The sequence below is a fragment of the Camelina sativa genome, chromosome 20 (assembly GCF_000633955.1).
Source record: "Camelina sativa cultivar DH55 chromosome 20, Cs, whole genome shotgun sequence".
Classification (NCBI taxonomy): Eukaryota; Viridiplantae; Streptophyta; class Magnoliopsida; order Brassicales; family Brassicaceae; genus Camelina; species Camelina sativa.
In genome coordinates this window covers 1,677,475-1,699,731 of record NC_025704.1, presented here as the reverse complement: position 1 = coordinate 1,699,731, position 22,257 = coordinate 1,677,475, and the positions used below count along the sequence as shown (strand labels likewise).

Genomic DNA, 22,257 nt, shown 5'->3' with positions numbered 1-22,257 from the left:
GCTGAGATCATTCGTTTCCAGGTACAGACCATCGTTGAGTGGAAGACTGTTGTTAGGATCCATGAACGGCTCATCAGGCAAATAGTTAGTATCAATAGGAACGTCACTGTAACATGTATCAGCAGCAACAAACACATTATTGTTGGATGAGTCCAGATTCACCGCATTCTCGTCTTGCACGCCACAGTCAATATGTTCCTCCGGAAATAGAGAACAAGGCTGTATGCTACCATCCCGTATGATAGGCTTCTTATCTTCCTCAAAAGTTTCAATTGGTTGTTCAAAGTAGCCACCAGAGTCGACAACGTAGTTTCCTGGTTGAATGTAATTTCCAGAGTCTGAGTGATTGCCTGATTCAACATTGTTGCTTGATTCTCCATGACAATAGTTGGGTAGAATAGGAACAGCATCATAGATCACCAGATTTTCAGGCTTCTGCGAAAGGAAACCAAATTCAGACGCTCACGCAAAAGATAAAATCATGAACGAATACAAACAATAAGAAGATGTAAAGATGTAAATCATCATGAATATGCCAGGACCTACTAACTAACATCCCATCCCTCATCTTAAATATAAACAGGTATACTATTCCAGAAGTAAGCAAAAGGCACCCAACACTCGCTATTAGTGTTCATGCCTAACACAAAACAATCCTCTCATCACTTTTGCATTTGCAGTATTCACAAAGAGAAATAATTTCTATATCTACTTGTAACACAAACCTCATCAATTTCATCAATGTCGACATAGACATCGTCATCAACAGCCAATCCTTCACTAAAAGCATCTTGATCAGGTACATACGTCATTGCATCTTCTTCCCACTCCTCCTCAAGGAACGGAGCACCGTACTGCTCCCCATTCTTAGGCCCAGTACCACTCTTCTGAAATATCCTACATAACACATATGCTTCCTTCTCCACACACCACCAAAACAAAACGACTCAACAAAGTCAATAACTCAATCCATAAGCATTAAAAGATAAAAACTTTCAAAACAAAACAAAACCCATAACTCAAAAAACCTTACTTGCGGCACACCAGCTCTCTTCAAGTCCTCATCAGAGAGCCGATACTCATGCATAACCCAGTTGGTCCTTTCACCACGAGGAGCTCGACCCTTGTGATAAACAAGTGTCTTCTTCATCCCCACGACTCTCGAACCATTACGAATCTCCCGATCTTTACCAGTCGTCTTCCAATACCCTTTCTCCGTCGCACGATTCGTCTTGGAACCATTACTATACTTCTTATCCAACATACTAAAGAAGTACCATTCCAAGTCTCTACTTTTCAGCTTCGACTTGTCTATACAAACACACACAAAAATCAATCGAATCAATCACAATTCTAGATTTTTATAATTCGATCTAAACAAAAGAAGAGAGATTGAGAGAGAGAGTAAACCTGGTAGATCCCAAGGCTCGGATTTGTATATGTCGGTGACGGAGATAGCATCAAACTTAAAGGGTTTGTTACAAACCTTACGCTTAAGGTAGTAACGAACGAGTTCCTCATCCGTAGGATGAAATCGGAACCCAGGAGCAAGCGACGTCGTCACTGAGTCACGACCCATCAAAATCGGTTGAACCCAGAAATAAAGTTAGGGTTTTTATCCGGTGGGGTGCAGATTTCGAGACTAGATAATAAAATTAAGATATCGCAAAATTAGGGTTTTTAAAAAGAATTGAAGAAGAGAGGAGAGAAGAAAGAGAGAGAGAGATGAATCGATCACGATGATGCCATTAAGAAATAAGCAAAAGCAAAAACCAAACCTTTGGAAAAAGAAAAAAAAAAGAGTAAAAGAAAAAGGAAGAAATTACGCAGCGAAGGTTTTAAAATCTTCCACGAAGGTTAGAGAGAGAGAGATTGGAGAGAATGTTAAGTGACGGTGCGGTGATATTCGATTTAGTGACGGTCTAATCTAGTTAGGTGTGACACGTCAACACCTTAGCTAATATTTTCTGATTCTAGAACAGTCTAACCAAACATGACTTGAGGGTAGGTCGTTGGGATATGGCAATTATCTGTTTTTTCAATCTATTTATTTTCCGTTGACAAAATATCTTACTCAAATATACAAAATCCAACTGATCATAATATTACTAAATATATACATCAATTTTGTAATTTTATATTTTGCATTTAATAATATGATAAGTTTCAATCTTGGTAACTATTTTTTGTTTTGTTTTAGATGATAAACTTGCAAACCGTTGAACAGAGTACTTGATCCTAATTGTGCAATAGAGTTTCACATGACTATGCGAAAGAAGTACAAGAGAAAGAAGAAACATGACTAGGTGGTTTTTGGTGATCTGTCCTATTTGTCCCTTGTTAGTTTTGTTCTTCCTCAGCTCCTCATTCTCCTCCTTTACGCAACGTTTTAATCTGATCTTCAAGATAGTTTATCAATATTTCTGCCTCTATCGTTTCACGTATTTGCGTCTCTCTGAGCACAACCATCTCGTCCTTCTCTTTCATCAGATCCTGGATACTCTTGGTGAGGGAGCTTGTTGTTGCAGGTACCTTTTCAGCTACTGCTTCTTCTTGTTTGTTCCCCAGATCTTCGATCATACTGCCGAAGCCGCTCTTAAGCACACTTATAGCATCTTGTTCTGAGTTTGTCAGCGGCTCAGGCTCAGCGGCACTAGTGTCAACAATCGTTGCTGTGGAGGAACTACAGTGGTCCTGAGTCATTTGGCTTGAGCTGTTGGGGTTTTCACTAGAGTCGACTCGGCGCTTGCGTTTGTATTGGACGAGAGGCAATGGAGCTTGTTTGTTGAGGACACATAAAGACAATGGAGCTTCTTTGTCGATGTCACAATGAGGCAATATTGGTGATCTCTTCAGTGCCTTATCATCAAGTTCCTTGTTGTTGTCATCGATCTACACAAAGTTTTCATAGGTTTACGGTTCACGTTTGCTGCAATGTAAACCATAACGGCAACAAAAAAAAAACAGAGTTTGTAGAAGCAAAAACCTGTTGAGTCTCGTTGATTCTATTGGCATCCACAACAACTGGAACAGGGCTCACAGCTCTTTCACCATCATCATCCCACTCTTGTTCTACGAATGGTGCATATCTGCTTTCAATAGGTTCCCCAGGGTTTTGCTTGCGGAAAACTTTACACAATACGTACGCATCTACCTGCTTCCCATAATAAACACAAAGTCACATAATCCAGTTCTAGTGTCCTTCAACACAATAAGAAAACCAGAGAGAGACTATATAATATATAAGCAGTGGCCACCTTAAGAGTCTAAAACAATTCAAGAAGCATAAGAAAGCATTTCTAAGGATCCTGAAACACAGTCAACTCAAAAGAATGTAATACAGAGAATATGTATAGTACCTGAAGGCCTTCGTCATTTTCAGCGAGGCGATACTCATGCATCACCCAATTAGTTCGCCGACCGTATGGAGAACGCCCCTTGTGAAACACATGAATCTTCATCATACCAATTGCAATGCTCACCTCACCGTCTCCTCTGTGGATTTCCTTGTCTTTTCCAGTGACATGCCAGTAGCCTTGCTTTGTAACTCGCTTTACACAAGTACCAGTTGAATACTTCTTATCCAAGATACTGAAGAAGTACCATTCTTTGTCCCTTGTCTTCAACTTCGAATGCTCTGCAACAACAACAACAACAAAAAAAACAAAGACTACATTTCTTGAGTTACAAGCAACCAATTCCACAGCATGAATATGCGAGTAATGTGTTTCAGATTTCAAGTAAGCATAGCAAAAGCGACTGAAATCCCCAAAACACATCAAGTTAAAACCCTGCTCGTAAAGTTATATCACTGATCACACAAACTTGAAGGACACGAAATCTAACACTCGAGAATCAAAAAGCCAAGAAACAGCGGAAGATCTTTTACCTGGTAAGTTCCAGGGCTCGTGCTTGTAAAAATCGACTTCTCCAATAGCATCCAAACGCATGGATTTGCCCTGAACCTTCCTCTTCAAGTAATAGGTAATGAGTTCTTCATCGGTTGGATGAAATCGGAAACCAGGAGCGAGAGATGTCACTGCTGCAGCGTTCACTTGAACTTCCCTTGGCGCCGGCAAAGCTCCATAAGGTTTCTTGGAGTCGCGATCCATTAACGAGAAACCGTAATTGTGTTTTTGTATCACTTTTCCCAATCTCTTTCTCTTGATTTGACTGACAGAGGAAAGAATGATTTGAAAAGTCCAAGAAAAGAGTACCTTAGATCGCAAGAAACTTAGTTTCTGACTCCATACCTTTTATAAACAACTTTTTTTTCGAGATTGGGTTTTTATTTCTTGTCGTTCGGTTTCAGTAGTTTTTTTATTTTTTATTATTTTGGGTTGCAAGAGTTGTTTTGTGCGGTAAATAAAACATTAACTTTATGGTATCTCAAAAAAAAAAGAACTAACACTACTCTATGTAATTGTACGTATTGTGTCAAGTGTCACGCTAACACTACACGTTTTGAATACATTGCGAAGATGTGGAAGAGATATTTGAGTAGGGGCCAACAAAATCAGATTTATTATCACACCTAAGTTTGTTATTTGGAAGATTTTGAAGAGACAGTTTACAGACATTGACCAGACCAATGCTATTATTTGGTAAAAATAACCTGATTCCCCAAACCGCCAAAGAGAAGATGATCTCTCCAATTGTTGTACCTGGGCCTTTATATTTGGGCTCAAGTGCTAAACAACACAATAAATTAGGACAGATTCAATACAAATTTTAAATCATTTAACTAATTTACCCGTTATAATAAAAAATTCCATTTTTATATTTTTTTAATTGCAGTATAGTTGCAACAAAAATAAAATAAAATTTGTCATAAACAAAAGAAAATTAAAAAAGAAAAAGAAAAAAGGAAATTTTGTTTATAAAAAGGAAAAGGGAAACTTTAATCCACAAAAAAAAAAAAGGAAAAAAGGAATAGGAAACAACAATATATTCGCATAAACCCTAGCTTATAAATACACTCAGACTCACACATATTTTTTTACCTAAAAAAAAAAAAGAAAAAAAAGGTTACCTAAGAATCTGGATGATTCTTTGTTTTATGGTGATTTTACCACCAATATTTAAGAGAATTGAAAGAGTTGGCTGTGTATTATTTTTATTTTTTAAAGAAAATTTTCTTAAGAGTTGAAAGTCATAATTTTAGGTTTTAAAATAATAATAGATTTGTCTTTCAGTGGAGATCCTGGAATCAAGGAAAAACATTCATTGCAAGTAAACAGAATGTGAATAGATATGACATCAACATTATGGGAATCAAAATCATTAGTGGGAATAAAAAAAACGCTTATTTATTTAAAACACACATAAATGTGTTAGATTTCTCCCCTGTTCTCTCAATTTAAACTTTATTGTCGACAGAAATGAGAACTTTTTCTTTCATCTGCAGGGAAAAGAAATCGTCACGCCCTCTTCATGAACTTTACTTTTTCGTTGGGGAGAGAAAAATAAATTCTTGATCAAAAGTATTAAACGTGACATCAGTTTTTTTTTTTTTTAATACAATTTTAATTTGTAACAACAAATCGAAACTACCGAATTGCTTATATTTTAGTATTTCTGTAAAAGGACCAAAATAAATAAAAATAAAAAGAGTCTCGCAAGTCTTGAACAAGCAAAGAATTGGTTAGACAAGAGAAAAAAAAAATACACGTTTGATAGAGTAACAATGAATGATCAATAAACCAAAAATTTTAAAAATGAATTTTCTTTCTCGGGTTAAATAATGATGTAATAATAAATTCAGTAGTGGCAATCCACTAAAGTAGGAGCAGACAAGACAAGAGACTTTGGTTCTTCTCTTTGCTTCTTCTGTTGATGTTCTTGTTCGTGATTTTGCTTTGAAGCTAAGCTGAATCCGTTGACTCGAATCTCATCTTCCGGTGCGGGTAGATTCAGATCCAAATCCAGTGACACCACCGTCTTCCTTGCTTTCTTTTTCGCTGGCATCACTAGATGGTCCTGACCGTCCGATATTTGATCGAACGACATCGAAGACAGTGATAGCTCCGTGTTGGCCGCAGTCGTGGCCACCGTCACCATCGGGGCTACCGTCGCCGTGACTACCACTGCACCTCTGTGCCGTCTCATGTGGCCACCTAATGCTTGTCCGGACGTAAACTCGGCTCCACAGATTCCACATTCATGAACCTTATTGTAGTTACTTGCCTTACCGTACACGACAAGCGATCTATTGTTATTGTTCTTGTTGTTGTTATTGTAAACAGTTGTGGTTGTGACGAGTGAAGCGGCGTCGTTTGCATAAATGTTCTTCTTGAGGTCAAGGTTGGTGTAAAAAGAGGTGGCTTTAGGTTTCTTGTGGCTAGCTCTATGGCCACCTAAAGCCTGGAAAGAAGGGAAGGTCCTGTCACATGTCTTGCACTGATAAACGTAGTAACCGGCTTTACCACCACCGTTAGAAGAAGAAGTCTCTAGAAATTTCCTGCTGGTAAATCTATACGTGTTATTGTTGTTGTTGTTGTTGCTGTTTGTTAAGTGGTTGTTGTTGTGGGGAAGAAAGTGTCCTTGGGCAAGGAGAATCAAACAATTGGCTATGTCTTGATCTTCCTCATCTTCTGCGGTCTTCAATGTTGGATTGTTTTGTGAGGACCAAGAGGCTGATGAAGATGAAGACGTGATCATACCATCCTTTTTGTGGTTTCCTTGATCGTTTCCTAAAGCATTGTCCTTGGAATCAAGATCAATGGATTCTCCTTCCATGTCACGTGCCAAGGAAGAAACTATAGGAAGGGCGATAGAGAAAGGAATGGGAGATTGTGTACGTTGTCGCTTCGTCCGCTTCCCTTTAAGGATCAAAGATTGCTCCTTTGTGGCCTCTTCGAACGCTTCCATTCGCCGGAAATTCAATATCAAAGATTAAGATCGAATCAGCTGGAGGGAAGAGGATTTGTGTTGCTGATTATAAAGAAGCTAAGGATGAGAGATGCATATATAGTAATGTGTTAAGAAGAAGATGTGTGTGGGATGGAGAGAGATGTGTGGAGAGATGGATACATAAATAGTGAGTGATTTAGGAAGAGAGGAGTCAAAGAGAGACACCACACATATAGAACAAAAATATAAGAGAAAGCTTTTTAAGTGTGTGAATATGTTTGGACTTGTCCTTTTGTAGCCTCTTAAATTTTAGTACTTCTGTTATTGTCGCTCTTCTATCATTTGCCCAACTTGGCAAACTAATCACATTACAATGAGATAAAGAGAGAGAAAGAAGTGTGTGTGTAACCCATTTGCAACGAAAAATGTATAATTTTAGACAATTGCTTTAGTAATATATGTTTGTTCCACTCGTTATCCCGTTTTTTTAATCTGTATAACGATTTATTCGGGGTGTGATCACATGTAAAATAGTTTCTTTAATTAGTTTTTGTTGGTTTAAATTAGTTTCATTGATGAGTAATATTTTTAACAAATTTTAGCTATGTAAGAATGTTAAGAGATAAAAATATCACTAACGTATTTCTAATTATATGATTCAACATTATATTTTTAGCTTTAGTTATTAATTATTTAAAAATATTATTAGTTTTACAATTTTAGATGATTAATATTCGCCTAAATTTCATTATTATAATATGTTCACCACGAATTCACTATAAACAGCTACAAAAATTAAACCAACCTAAAATGAGATTCGTTTAATCACATTTTGATTTTTCTAGTTATAAATATGAATTTCATTTTCACTTTCATTTGTGTGGACTGCTGAGTGATGTTTATTAAATAAATATTTTAAAAAGGTAAAATTGAAGAAAAAGAATGGTGAATATGCAAAAGATTAAGAGAAAGGTAGGAAGGAGTCATACATGCAAGCCTGTCTCTCACGGAATCTACGGCTCTCTCTCTCTCTACCATTACTCCACTCCATCTTCATTTTTTCGTATATTTTATTTCTACGTATACGGTATACGTACATATCTATACGTAAATGTATATACATTAATTTGAAATACCAATATTTTGATTATCCAAAATTTTGTAAAATTGACTCAAAAACCCTCTGGTGTCCAACTAACTTGTCTTGACGCTACGATAAGACTTCAAAGCAAGTCTTTAGACACAATAAGTCAATAATACAAGTAGTGACAATAATACATATTACAACTAAGCCGGTAAATATATTTTATAACTTCTTTAAATAGAATTACCTCCATCAGAAATTCAGAATATAGAATATAACACATTTCTAAGTATGGAACACGAAGTAGAGAGATAAATACAATTTTTATTTTTTACATCATAAATAAACACTTGTTGGCGTGTGTATGTGCAGATGGAAGTATATACAGATTCCGTTAATGTATGCATGATGTGAAGAGCACCCATTCCACGTCAAGAATATTACTAATTAAGCACCAAACAATCAACAAGTGCAGCTCATCGTATCTTCAAGAGTTATTTTCTATTTTCTACTTTATTTACGATAGAATAAATTGAGTATATACACTCGATTATCAAAATATATACAATTGTCTAGCTCTCTGTCGATCGATTTTTTAAAAGTACTTAAGAATTCTACAAAAACTCTAATATTGGTGAGTAGTAATGACGACATATATATAATTGTCAAAGATATGTGGGGATTATTTGAAAATTTAAGATGGAAAAATGTGTTTTTTAAAATGTGTATATATATATGTAGTTAAATTGACGCTAGCAAATATACTTATAATATGAAGTCTACTTATTCAGAGGTGACTTGGTTGGTAGCTAAATTAATTAGCTAACGGAAAAGAGCGTTGCTAATTTATTGTTTAATCCCAATGATGAGGGAAAAGTACCGACTAGATAAAATAGGCTGCATGCATGTAAACATATATGTCATTATCATAACTTATGAGTTATGACTTTAAGTCACATTACCAGATTTAAACTATAGTTTATAAGATAACAACAATATTAATATAAAAACGTTACTACAAGCTTTAGTTGCTATCAACTAAGTTATATTTATTTAATCACAATCTTGTTCTTGTTTGATTGTAGTTGATTATTAGAGTGAGAGAGGGTGGTGGGAGAGTTCTTTGACTATTACAAAAAGATGGGAAAGAATAATATGGTCCTCTTAGTTTAGGTATGGCCCAAAATATATTGATGTTAGACAACCAATAATTAACTGCTAAAATCACATATTGGTTTTAGAATAATTAACCCCTCAATACCGAAATCCTATTAGAGCAAAATAGTATTATATATCTTTATCAATAAAATTAAAATAATACAGTAATATTATCTTTCTTGATATATATCTTATTATATAAAGTTGGGTTTTGAAAGTTAGCCATTAACAAGATTTTGACATGTGTCAAGTTATCAATCTCAGATTTTGACATGTGTAAAAGTTAATATTTAATAAGAGTAATTTGAAAAATAAAATATATTTTTTAAAAAAATATTAATAATGTAAAAATATAATTATCAAAAATTATAGAATCTCAGATTTTGACATGTGTAAAAGTTAATATTAATAGGAATTTGAAAAATAATTTTTTTTGTTTTAAAAAATAGTAATAATGTAAGAAGATAATTATCAAAAATTACATAATTTATTAAAAAATACAATTTTTAAAATAATTATAAGGAGATTATATATATATATATATTTCATAAAATTCGAAATTATAATATTATTTACTTATTTTTAATTTTAAGTTAGTATTTTTAGATTGTTTTATTTAATTTATATTTTCATCTTTGAATTATTTGGGATTCATATATTACAATGCTTATAATTTTCTATGTTTTTTAATTATGTCAAATTAATTTTCTCTAATTTCTCAATCTTAATTGACATGTGTAAAAGTTAATATTTAATAAGAGAAATTTGAAAAATAAAATGTTTTGTTTTTAAAAATATTAATAATGTAAAAAGATAATTATCAAAAATTACAAAATTTATTAAAAATACAAAGTTTTAAAATAGTTATAAGGAGATTATATCTATATATATTTCATAAAATTCGAAATTATAATATTATTTACTTATTTTTAATTTTAATTTATTAATTAAACAAAAAATAGAAAAGGGATTAAGAGTAAATTATACAGTTAATTATTAATTCTAAATTTTGTAAATACTCACTTCTATATAAATATAGATCGTCTCATATTTGAATAATTTATTATAAAATACTGCTTTCAACTTTGTTTAATTGGGAAATTTGTTTTAATAGGAAGGTCAATTTTTTTTTATTTTTTAAAACCAAAATTTTCTCATACTTTCTCCTTTTTCAATTGGGAATAGGTAANATTTTTTAAAACCAAAATTTTCTCATACTTTCCCCTTTTCAATTGGGAATAGGTAAGTAAGATTAATATATTGGCCCAAAAAAAAATAATATATACGTCTTCTTTTCCTAATACTATATTTTAAAATTTATTGTAGTATTTTTGGATGTTTTTATTTAATTTATATTTTCATCTTTGAATTATTTGGGATTCATATATTACAATGCTTATAATTTTTTATTGTTTTTTTAATTATGTCAAATTAATTTTCTTCTAATTTCTCAACCTTGATTGGTTGGTCATAAATCATTTTTTTTGTTTTGCAAACATAATTGTTACCATTATTCATTCAATCCTAGAGGGTGATAACGAGTAGAAGCTCATCAACCTAATGAATAGATAAAATAGGCTAATCAAACACAAGCTTACAACAAACATAGATAGATATATTAGAAAAACATAAATCGTTGTTGATAGATCCATAGGAGCTCAAAGATTGTGATATCCTGGTTTGCGGAAAGGTTTCAAATAATTGATTTGGTCACATATATCACCAAAGTACCCTTATTTTTTGGTCAAGGGTCCTCAGAGAACTTCATGATGGGTAACCTTTCTGTAAGTGATTGTCGGAACTGTACATGTGAGGATAAAACACAGGAAAATATTATTTGTTGATTTGTAGGATCGATAGTTTTTTGAATGTCATAAATAATTATAAAGCCTCTCATACGCAACAAACCGATCATCAAATATGAGTAGATCCACGGGCCGGAAACAGATGTAGGGCCCACTTAGGAAGGCGGCCCATGGACTGAGAGTAGATATGGGCTCACTAAGCAAGGTGTCGGTTGAGGCACTACAGAGACGGAGGCTACATCATGGTGTGTCAAAGACACTTCCATGAATACATTGGAAAATTAATTTAACATTAGTTACTATCATAAGATTTTGTGACGTTAGAAAAAGGTTTTAACTTTCATAGGTTGTCGGAGCAAGCCATTTTAAGATAGAAAAATACGTGAACATGTTCTCTCCACACAGGAGGAGGGCAGAGCTGAGGTTCTCTCTATGGTGGAGAAGGTTGAACACAAGGTAATCTCTCCAAGGGAAGAAGGTGGACACAAGATTATCTTCCGAAGAGAGGAAGATGAGGACAGAGCCGAGGTTTCTCCATGGTGATCATACATTATTGTGATGATACATCATTGATTCGAATATTATGTAATATGATTTTTATACAAAATGTTTTTTGAACCAATAATTTTAGTAATTAAAAAACTATGTAGAAGTGAAAGTAAAATAGTTGGCTTAATATGTTCATATAAACATTTTCTTGGTGGTGATAAAATTTATAAATACGTACAACAACTTTTAATATATTTTAGTTAAATTTAAAATAATTTACAAAATTTTAAACCCGCACATCGGGCGGATCCTCATCTAGTATAATATACACATACGTATCATACTAATATGAAAGAAAAAAAATTTACTCATAGAGAGCTTATCTTTATTTAATAAGTCAAAAATTATAAGGATTATATACACACCGTATAACTATATATTCTAAAGTGTCTAATTATAAATAGATGAAACNTATATATATATATATATATATATATACACTTTTATATAAACCTCGGAAGATATCATGGTTGGTATTTAACCGAGTTATTTTTGTACGCTGTAATTTTTGGACATAAATAAATAAACAAGACTTTTTAACCGAGTTATAGGGTAATTCATATTTAAAAAACCATATGTAGTATGATCCAATTCCAGGCTTATGATGCAATTTTGGTGGATATATGCAATTTTGGTGGATATTGCTCACCTCTTTCGTGAGTCTCAAGAGGACATGATTCTTGCCGAGCTTGATGATATCCTAGTTGACATTGCTGGCCTGTTTCATGAGCTCACCTTGGGAGAAGGTTACTGTCTCTGGTCACTCTGTTCAGAGAAATGCATTGATTCAGGCAGTACGTAAGAAGGATATTAAACCCCTGAATGTTTATAAGTTTTTGTTTCAATCTACATGCTTAAGTTTGGTATGCAATATCTAGTATTAAAAACAAATAAATATTAGTATGATGATATAATTGGGGCGTTTATACCTTATACGATGATGATAATAATATGCGATCTAGTAATGTTTGTTAATATTAGAATATGTAGGTCAAGGTCCATTATGACAATAAATTTTTAAATAATTACTTAATTTTTTAATATATATTTTAACCCGCTATTTTTTTTCCAAGTTTTCTATAACTAACCAAAAAAATTATGTTGGATAAAATATAAAATTATAATTTTTTTTTGTTTTATATAATAGCATTGAGATATAATGTTATTCTATTTGCTTTAATTAAGTATATAAAATTATAATTTTCATTTAGAATTTGCTTTAAGTATAGAAAAATTATAATTTTTATAATTTTTACTTAATAACTTTTAAATCGATTATGTGATATTAAATTGTTTATTTTTTAGAAAAAAATAATTTTAAAGGAAGACAGAAAAGGTATTTTACAGATATTTTATGAATAACCGAAATTGGTTTAGGAAATATAAATCAATTTAGTATAGATAATTTAGGAAAATAATTGATTTTTTTTCGATTTTTGTATATTATGAAGATAATTGAATTTGATTTCCATTTTTAACTTATCGTTTTTTTGTGTAATTTTTTAGGGATCAATTATGTAAATAAATTGAACTTCAAGGATAGAACACAAAATGTACTTTTTGACCCAAAAAAAAAAAGTATATATAGAGGTGTTAGTCACTAATTTAATTTCTATTAACATTCATTTTGGGATATTCTACAAACAAAATTAATTTAGTTAATTTTGTTATCCAAATTCCAAAAAGTTGCTAATAATCAATTGAGGTCACCAAGAAAATTTTATTTAATTACAACATTCTACTCCACACCCACACAATTACCATAAAATATACAAGTTCCAAAATCAAACGTTAACTTTGGCCGTACGGAGACTGCGTCGTATTTGGATGTCTCTGTGGCGAAAAGGCATCCATGGTAGTTTTTTCATATCCCCTCTCTCTCTCTCTCTCTCTCTCTCTCTCGTTCCTTCGTCAACTAATGTGTTTCTTTTTTTTTTTAACCACAGGTTAAGTGTGTTATTAACGTCATTGAGTTTTCTTGGCTCATAGAATTTTATTTTATTCCAGAAGAATCAGTTGATTGGTTGGAACCACTTATCTTTTTGCTTTAAAAATCTCCTAAACTAAAAACTCTAATGATCAACACGGTATGCACCCTCATCCCTTCAAACAAGATATTCGATAAATTAATATCTTGATAGATCAATATATTTTTCAGTTCCAGATTGGTTTTTCGGCTCTACTTATATTTATATTATATTGATAAATTAATTAACTCTATAAATTATTAAATTATCATAGTCGCAACGTTATTAATATATAGTGGTTTAATTTAAATTGTAGTTTGATGAACTTATTTAATGTAGAATAATGTATTTGTATCAGATCCCCGAGTGCCTCCCACCTTCCTGGAACCAGCCGAGTTCTATTCCCGAATGCTTGTCATCTCATCTAGAGATGTTTGGATGGAGAGAATATGGAGGAAGAGAAGATGAGAAACAACTAGTAACATACATTCTCGCTAATTCAAAGTGTTTAAAAACAGTGGAGATCTCCTTCATAACAATTACTTCCAATCTTGAAGAGGCAACCCCGAATCTTGAAGAGAAACAAAAAGAGTTAGAATGTTTGCCTAGGATTTCAACATCATCTCAGCTTCTATTCCCCACTCAAGTAGAATGGCGTTTTCGAAGTTAGACGGATGAACAAAGAAGATTTAAATAGCGGTTGGATTAAAAAGTATCGTGTTCTGTCTTTACATCTTTTTGTTTTGTTTTTTTTTGTTTTTTTTTGTTTTTTTTTGTTTTTTTTTGTGTCATAAGAAAAACTGAGACAACAACATGATTCTGTCCTTTTTTAACAGTATCTTCTCTTGTTACTATTCTCCCTCTCAATAATCATCGGACAATGAGGGGTTCTTGCTCTGCATACCCATAAAAACACAAGTACCATAGATGAAAAAGAGATGACCAAATCCAGTTCTAGTGGATAAAAGAGTCTTGAAACCAGTTCTGATATATAAACACCTGAAGGGCTTGATTCTTTTCTGGTTCTTATTGAACGTGTGGATCATTCCCAGTCTGATGGAACACAAGATCCCTTTTTCTAACCAATTTAACTGATCGTCGCCGCATTTCACTGTCTTTATTTATTATTTGCTCTCTCTAGTAGCCGTCTTTTGCTTTTCGGCCCATATTATGTTATTGTCACCGGTGCGGGACTTCTAATACATCATATGGTAAGAAGTACGATTCTGATAGATTCACGATAATCCCCTAACGTAACTTCAATATGCAATTAGAAACGAATGAACGAATTACAGAGTTTGTAACTCACAAATTCGAGCAACGATTACAACTAGATCAAACATAGATCTCTTCTAGCACATCGCCAGGCTACAACTTCAACAACAAATGACATAAAGGTTCGAATGAGCTAAGCAGCTCCCCCAAGTATTTTATTTGAACTTCGAAACCCAACTGCAAACTCTCCACTTCATTCCGAGTCTTTCCCTTGACCTTCAAAGACTTCCACGTCATCCACGTCATCACCTTCAACGGCTATCTCCTGCTGAGCTGTCATCTTCTTTCTGAAATAAGCCTGGTGAATCGTATCAGATTCTTGGTCCCTTGTCTTAAACCTCGAATGCTCTGAAACAAATTTCACTTACTTACAAATGGCTATAACAAAACATCTAGGCTAACTCAAAATTTCTTTTCTTGAGACACAAGTCAACCAATTCTAAAACACAAATGCTAACGGCTTCAACAGATATTCTAAAAGAATTTTTGAATTACATTATAGGTTTAACACTTTTTCTCATTAATCTCTCTTGTTTCCATCACACGTTACATTATATTTATACTTTCACCCTTAACCGAATTACTTTTACTTTAACAAACGAAACCATCTTAAGTGAGCTTTACTAGTTCCTGGCCCATTGGGCCTCTTTTAACTTCACAATACACTTTCTTCGTTGACCCTTCTACTGCTTCTAAAAGTCTCTCTTTGTTCTGCTTCTAAATTGAAATCTCTGTGTTTGTTTTTCTCGCAGGCGGATTTGGTTTGTGTATTTGTGCGTTAACTGAATTAAATTTGTATGTAAAATATCCCAAAATGAATTGTTAATAGAAATTAAATTAGTGATTAACACATTCTATAAACATTACTAGATCGTATATTATTATCATCGTATAAAGAATAAACGCCCCAATTATATATCATCATACTAATATTTATTTGTTTTTAATGCTAGATATTGCATACCAAACTTAAGCATGTAGATTGAAAAGTCATTTATTTATAAGCAAAAATGTCTAAAACCCACTAAACAGCAAGAATATAAGAGGCGTGTCCTTAAACCACAATAAAATCGCACATCAACAATATTCAAAACACATCATCAATATAAGAGACGTCTCTAATGAACAGCAAGAAGCTCTTCACATTCACATTGCTCTGGTACCCTACAATTTTTGAACATAAACAAAAATGTGACTTGGAACACTTATATGGTCATTATTGATAACTCGGTTAAAAAAGTTATTTATTTATTTATTTATGTTCAAAAATTACAGCGTACCATAGTAATTGATGAGCTTCATTTAATGAGTATTACATTTATTGATAATACTAGGATTGAAGAACTTTGTGAAAAGTTGGAACAAATGTGTTACATTTGATGGGTTTTAGAAATTTTTTGTTTATAAATAAATGACTATTTCCAACTTTTCATTAAGTTCTTGAATCTTAGTGTTATCTATAAATGATATAATCACTAAACAACAAGATTGTTCTTCACATTACTTTGGTACCTTGCAATTTATGAACAGAAAATAAATCTTCTTAACTGAGTTATCAATGAAAACCATACAAGTGTTCCAAAAAAAGAGAATATTACTTTATTATTTTAATTTTATTGATAAAGATATATAATACTATTTTGCTCTAATAGAATTTCGATATCCTACTATATTAATTGAGAAGTACAAATATTAAACTAACCTTAAATGTGTAAAAAATTACATTTAATTGCCATTAGAAAAATTTAATTCAGAATAATTAATTAATTAAATAAATATAATTAATTAAAAAATAAAAACGCTGACAGATCAAATATAAAAAAAATCTAGAAAATTAAAAGAAATCTATTCAAATCAAAACTAATTTGTACTTGGAAAAACTAAAAAAAAAATTAACTGCTACTATAATAGAGTTTATTTTCTTCTTAATTTTACATTGTCATACCATTTATTTAAAATAATTATTCGTTAAAAAATATATTTTCTCCCTCTAATAAATTATGGACAAAAATTACAAAATATTTTTTTCTTAAAATATAAACAAAACAGAAATTCAAAAAGATTTTATATCCAAGTAGTTAATATAATTATTTTTTAATAATAAGATTTCAAATATTTTGTTAAAATTTCAAATTATGATTTTTCTATTATTTTTATTTTATTTTATTTACAAATTGATTGGAATTTTCATATAACACTTATGATTAATAAAATACAGATTTTTTTCTGCATATGTTGTGATTTGAGCTTTTAAAAATAAAGATATATTACTCGATCTATGAAAATAAAATGTGTGTTTTAATTTTCACATTGGCGGGTCGGTAAAACCAAATTTATATAGCTGATAAATTAATAAATTTTATTTGTTCATAATTATAATATTAAAATTACTATTTCATATTTCACAAAATAATGATGCAAATACAAAAAATAAATAATATAAAATTGTAATATACGTCAAAAATAAAAATTAGTATTCAAAAAAACATATATATATTTACAGAACAATTAAAAATAAATATTATCTCAAATAAAATAATTTTGAAAAAAATATAACAATAATTTTTATTATTCTATTATAATTTTTTTTTTAAATGTAATATTTCCTAGTCCTGGGCAGATTAACCGAACCGAATGGACCGAACCAAAACCAAACCAAAATTTCGGTTACCCGAACATACCCGAATCAAACCAAATTAATATTAAAACTGTTTTTGCTGGAGTTCGAACAGAAGATCTCTCAGCCTTAGAGAACCGAATACAACCACTACACCACCAAGACATTTTAATAAATATGTGCATTTCAGATTAATAAGAGGATAACGTTTAAACAAAAAAACTGAATCCACAACTGAACCGATATCATATAAATTTAGACCAAATATTAAAATATTTTCAATATTGTTAAAATTTTATCACATTTTTATTCAAATTTAATATATTTTAAAAAAATTTTATTATTGTGGATATCCGGAACCGAACCGAAAATAACCAAAACCGAACCGAACCCAAACCGAAATAGTAAATTAATCGAATGGATCCTAAAATCTTATATCCGAAATAACCGAAACCGAATGGATATATCCAGAACCAAACCGAGTACCCGAACACCAAGAACCTAAACTTAGAAGTCCATCTTACTCTTTCGCATTTTTTTGTAATAGATTCCCGTAATCCCGTTTTTTAAACGTACGGCTTAAAAACAAATAAATATTAAAACTATTGGCGAGTCACTAATTTATTGGGGTATATTCTCATGAAAACAAATAAATATTAGTATGATATTAGTATGATGATATTATTGGGGCGTTTATACTTTATTCGATGATAATAATATACGATCTAGTAATGTTTATAGAATGTGTTAGTCACTAATTTAATTTCTATTAACATTCATTTTAGGATATTCTACAAACAAAATTAATTCAGTTAATTTTGTTATCCAAGTTCCAAAAAGTTTCTAATAATCAATTGAGGTCACCAAGAAAATTTTGTTTAATTACAACATTCTACTCCACACCCACACAATTACCACAAAATATACAAGTTCCAAAATCAAACGTCAACTTTGGCCGTACGGAGACTGCGTCGTATTTGGATGTCTCTGTGGCGAAAAGGCAGCGTGCTAAGTCCGTCGAGTTTGCAACCGTTGAGCGGCCCTAAACCGAGTCACCACCGTCCTCTCTCTCTCTCTCTCGTTACGGTTGTTCTTCATTTTCTTTCTGAAGAATTAATTTTCTGTCTACTTCGGTATTTGAGATCTTCCAACGCACAAATACACAAACCAAATCCGCCTGCGAGAAAAACAAACAGAGAGATTCAATTTAGAAGCAGAACAAAGAGACTTTTAGAAGCAGTAGAAGAAGACGAGAAGAAGGGTCAACGAAGAAAGTGTCTGCTGCTATTTCAATGCTAACTTGAAGCCGTCAGCATTTGTGTTTTAGAATTGGTTGCCTTGTGTCTCAAGAAAAGAAATTTTGAGTTAGCCTTAATGTTTTGTCATAGCCATTTGTAAGTGAAATTTGTTTCAGAGCATTCGAGGTTTAAGACAAGGGACCAAGAATCTGATACGATTCACCAGGCTTATTTCAGAAAGAAGAAGAAGAAGATGACAGCTGATCAGGAGATAGCCGTTGAAGGTGATGACGTGGAAGTCTTTGAAGGTCAAGGGAAAGACTCGGAATGAAGTGGAGGGTTTGCAGTTGGGTTTCGTACTTCAAATAATGATTTATGGTTTTACGATGAAATAAATAGTTAAATGTGATTACTAAACTGAATTTCTAACGGATAAATTTATTTTAGATTAAAAATTTTCAAATATTAATATGTATCATTATAAAAAAAAAATCTTTTAAGAATATTAGTAATTTTTTGATGTTTGATTTAATAATTTCAACACATGCATTTTTGTAATGCATATGCTAAAACATAAGATAGTTCAACATAAATTATAATTTATAGGAATGGATCTTCAGTTATTTGATGAGAATGTCTCTATATCTTTATATATGTTTTTATTTTATAAACTTCACTCATTTAAAATTGATTTTGACATGAAGTAAAATTAGTACTTATGAGATAGCAACATAACAAATATATCATAAATAATATTGATTCAGTTTTTTTGCGAATTATATTTTGTTAAATTTTATTTGTATTTTCAATTCTTACTAAGATATAGATTTGATATGTTGAATTAATTGTATTTGTAAAATATTTAGTTCTATGCATTAAGATGAAATGTGTAATTAAAGTTAAAATATGGTTTATTATGATGGTATAGATATTTAAATGGTATTTCCTGTCATATATAAGAGTTTTAAGGTAAAAGCACAAAGATTAATAAACAATAAATATTATGTCATTTATAAAACTATAACCAATAGAAAAATATACTACATAGTTCAAATAGTCAAAAATTGTTATATTAATAAAAATTATACATAAAAATTTGAGAAAATATTATAAAATAGAGAAAAAGAGCTTTAAAACTCTTATTTAATGAAACTGAGAGAGTATTAAAATGATATATGAGAGGTTCATATTCAATATTAAAATATTACAAGATAAAATCTAAATAAGTACTAAAATGATATATGAGACGGAAATACTTAATTATTCTAAATAACTTTTACCACCGGACAATAACGCGGGCCTTATCTAGTATATATATATAAACCTCAGAAGATATCCTAGTTGATATTTAACCGAGTTATTTTTGTACTCTGTAATTTTTGAACATAAATAAATAAATAAATAACTTTTTAACCGAGTTATCAATAATGACCATACAAGTGTTCCAAGTCACATTATTAATAACTCGGTTAAAAAGAAAAGAAAGGGTAAAAAGAGGGTTGAAGTGTCTGCTCACTCTGTTCAGAGAAATGCATCGATTCAGGCCATCCATAAGAGGGATATTAGGATGGAGAATTACTTGAATTAGACGTACAAGTGAAGTGATCATCAGGCAGACAAAGGTATTTCCATCGTCATTGATAACTCAGTTAACAAGCTTTTTGTTTGTTTTTTTTTTAACTTGTGTTTCTGTTCAAAAATTGTAGGGTACCAGAGCAATGTCAATGTGAAGAGCTTCTTGCTGTTCAGTGGGGTTTTAGACATTTTTGCTTATAAATAAATGACTCATTAGAGACGCCTCTTATAAATAAATGACTCATTAGAGACTCATTAGTGATTAACACATTCTATAAACATTACTAGATCGTATATTATTATCATCGAATAAAGTATAAACGCCCCAATTATATCATCATACTAATATTTATTTGTTTCTAACATCAATACATTTTGGGCCATACCTAGACTTAGAGCCCCATATTACTTTTTCGCATTTTTTTTTTGTAATAGAGTCCCTTTTTTAAACGTATGGCTACCTTTTTCTTAGTTTTCCAGTTATCCAATCCAAACCATTTTAGACTTAAGAGGAAAATAATATGTGGTCTAGGCCACGGCTAATGGCTAAAGAAAAAGAAAACAAATGTGTGTTCTCTTGTTCATTATAGCTTTTTGTCCCATATCTTCCATACCTCTTAATTCACATATAATTCTGATAGTGGCAGAAACGATATCACGAACACGCATCACTAGACAAATGTCAATGTCATGGTTGCATTAGTCTGTATATTTATTCTAAAAAAACTTAATTAGCTAGAAACTATAGTATACTTCAAATTTCAAAAAGAATATACCCCACGACTCGCCAAGGTTACACTTTAGGACATGAGAAAAGTTTTTTTTCTAGTCAATGAAACGACTATGCTGACGGTCGTTTTGTTCTTGCAACTAGCATGTTGAGACACATGATGTGCGAACTTATTAAACAATATGTTGATAATAGCATCTCCAAAGTGAGCCACGAGCAGTGGTTCACTCACCGCTCTGATGTAATTGGCTTCATTTTCCCCTGATTTACTTCTCTTTGTCTCGTCTTGGTTACAGTGACCAAGATCATATCCATGTGTCTCCAAGTCTTTGAGTTCAAAGGAACCTTCTTTCTTTACCATCTCCTTCACTTCTTTTTCGTTGGGGTCATAAAATGGTATGTAGAAAGAATTAACCTTCGATGCACTCACAAGTCCCTTTGTATAAAAGAATATGATGACAAAATTGTTAGATCATCACACTGAGAGTATGGAAAACCCAACACTAGTATATGATGATGTACAAAGACCATTGCATACATTATCAATTGATTTTGATTTTGAACTCATAATTATTCTTCACAAATTAATGTAAAACTACGTCAGTAAATATCCATTATGTAGACGATAAGATGTTTTGATTTAGATGAATACCTCGACGACAAGGTCACATAGAGCTTTGGATAATAATGTCCAAAAGTGACAACAATCTCTATGCAGTGGATTATCAATAGTACTTCTACCAATGAAAGTGAGAACCATGCATCCACTGGAAACCATTTCTTCAGCACGCAGTTTCAGAAATGTCGTGAAATCTCTTTGGAATTGATTTAAATAAGCTTTGTATGTACTTAGAGGACTTGAATTTTGGATGTACATACTCATCATATTTTCCTCAAGCCCTTCAGGAACCTTACAATTTACAAACAAATATTTCCAACATTACATCAATTTCAAAGTATCAAATTAATAAATTTCTATATACAAAATGTTATAAATTAATGAAGTCTCAACAATAATCATACCTTAGAGAGCCAATGGAGACCATAAGAGGAATGCACGAAGTGAAGACTCGCCCGAGGGAAGAGCCTCGAGTAGAATGAACCGGGGACTCCAGAGACAAAGTATAATTCTTTGCTCGTGGTGTTATTCTCGTTGAAGAATTGTATGAATTTGAACGTTGTGTTAAAATCGTTATTAGGGAGATCATTTAGACAACAATCTATTTCTGGTGGGTTTTGGTTCCACTCTTGACATAATACATTGATTGTATTGATAATTTCAGACATTGCCAAGAAAGTGTTTTGTCCCGAAGAACAACCTAAATCAGCTACTTTAATGTATCTAGGAAAGTTTAAGTTTATCATCAGCTCCTTTGTGTTCTTAATTAAAACTGGCTTAGCCTTTGA

The 22,257-nt window shown here is 31.8% G+C and overlaps 4 protein-coding genes across 7 annotated transcripts in view; all 4 read right to left on the bottom strand.

Moving 5' to 3' along the window:
* The window catches only part of LOC104768629 (NAC domain-containing protein 78-like), a 6,669-nt gene extending 4,818 nt beyond the window's left edge, over positions 1-1,851 (bottom strand). The window contains exons 1-4 of one of the 4 annotated variants that reach the window (XM_010492647.1): positions 1,411-1,851; positions 1,034-1,311; positions 726-920; positions 294-435 (exon numbers count right to left, since the gene is read on the bottom strand). In XM_010492647.1, the coding sequence (XP_010490949.1) occupies positions 294-435; positions 726-920; positions 1,034-1,311; positions 1,411-1,579 (784 nt within the window). In that variant the 5' untranslated portion in view covers positions 1,580-1,851. The remainder of the gene's footprint in view (positions 1-293; positions 436-725; positions 921-1,033; positions 1,312-1,410) is intronic. The other 3 variants (XM_010492646.1, XM_010492649.1, XM_010492648.1) reach the window with 3 other exon arrangements.
* LOC104772122 (NAC domain-containing protein 78-like) lies at positions 2,365-4,112 on the bottom strand. The gene is made up of 4 exons (XM_010496769.1): positions 3,890-4,112; positions 3,360-3,637; positions 2,987-3,154; positions 2,365-2,892 (listed from the first exon to the last, which is right to left on the bottom strand). Exons 1-4 carry the CDS (start codon positions 4,110-4,112, stop codon positions 2,365-2,367), a joined length of 1,197 nt encoding a protein of 398 aa, XP_010495071.1.
* On the bottom strand, positions 5,611-7,201 carry LOC104768628 (zinc finger protein ZAT5-like). The gene has a single exon (XM_010492645.1). It carries the CDS (start codon positions 6,868-6,870, stop codon positions 5,761-5,763), a length of 1,110 nt encoding a protein of 369 aa, XP_010490947.1. The 5' UTR covers positions 6,871-7,201; the 3' UTR covers positions 5,611-5,760.
* LOC104768626 (salicylate/benzoate carboxyl methyltransferase-like) overlaps positions 20,776-22,257 on the bottom strand; it is a 9,554-nt gene continuing 8,072 nt past the window's right edge. Inside the window, exons 5-7 of the mRNA XM_019242439.1 lie at positions 21,874-22,251; positions 21,503-21,760; positions 20,776-21,286 (exon numbers count right to left, since the gene is read on the bottom strand). Coding sequence (XP_019097984.1) covers positions 20,921-21,286; positions 21,503-21,760; positions 21,874-22,251 — 1,002 coding nt within the window. The 3' untranslated portion in view covers positions 20,776-20,920. The remainder of the gene's footprint in view (positions 21,287-21,502; positions 21,761-21,873; positions 22,252-22,257) is intronic.

Coding starts and splice junctions, on each gene's coding strand:
- LOC104768628 (XM_010492645.1), bottom strand. CDS start 6,870: ATGGAAGCGTTCGAAGAGGCCACAAAGGAGCAATCTTTGATCCTTAAA.
- LOC104772122 (XM_010496769.1), bottom strand. CDS start 4,112: ATGGATCGCGACTCCAAGAAACCTTATGGAGCTTTGCCGGCGCCAAGG. Junction 3,638..3,889: donor CGAGCCCTGGAACTTACCAG/GTAAAAGATCTT, acceptor TTGTTGTTGCAG/AGCATTCGAAGTTGAAGACA. Junction 3,155..3,359: donor AAAATGACGAAGGCCTTCAG/GTACTATACATA, acceptor TATGGGAAGCAG/GTAGATGCGTACGTATTGTG.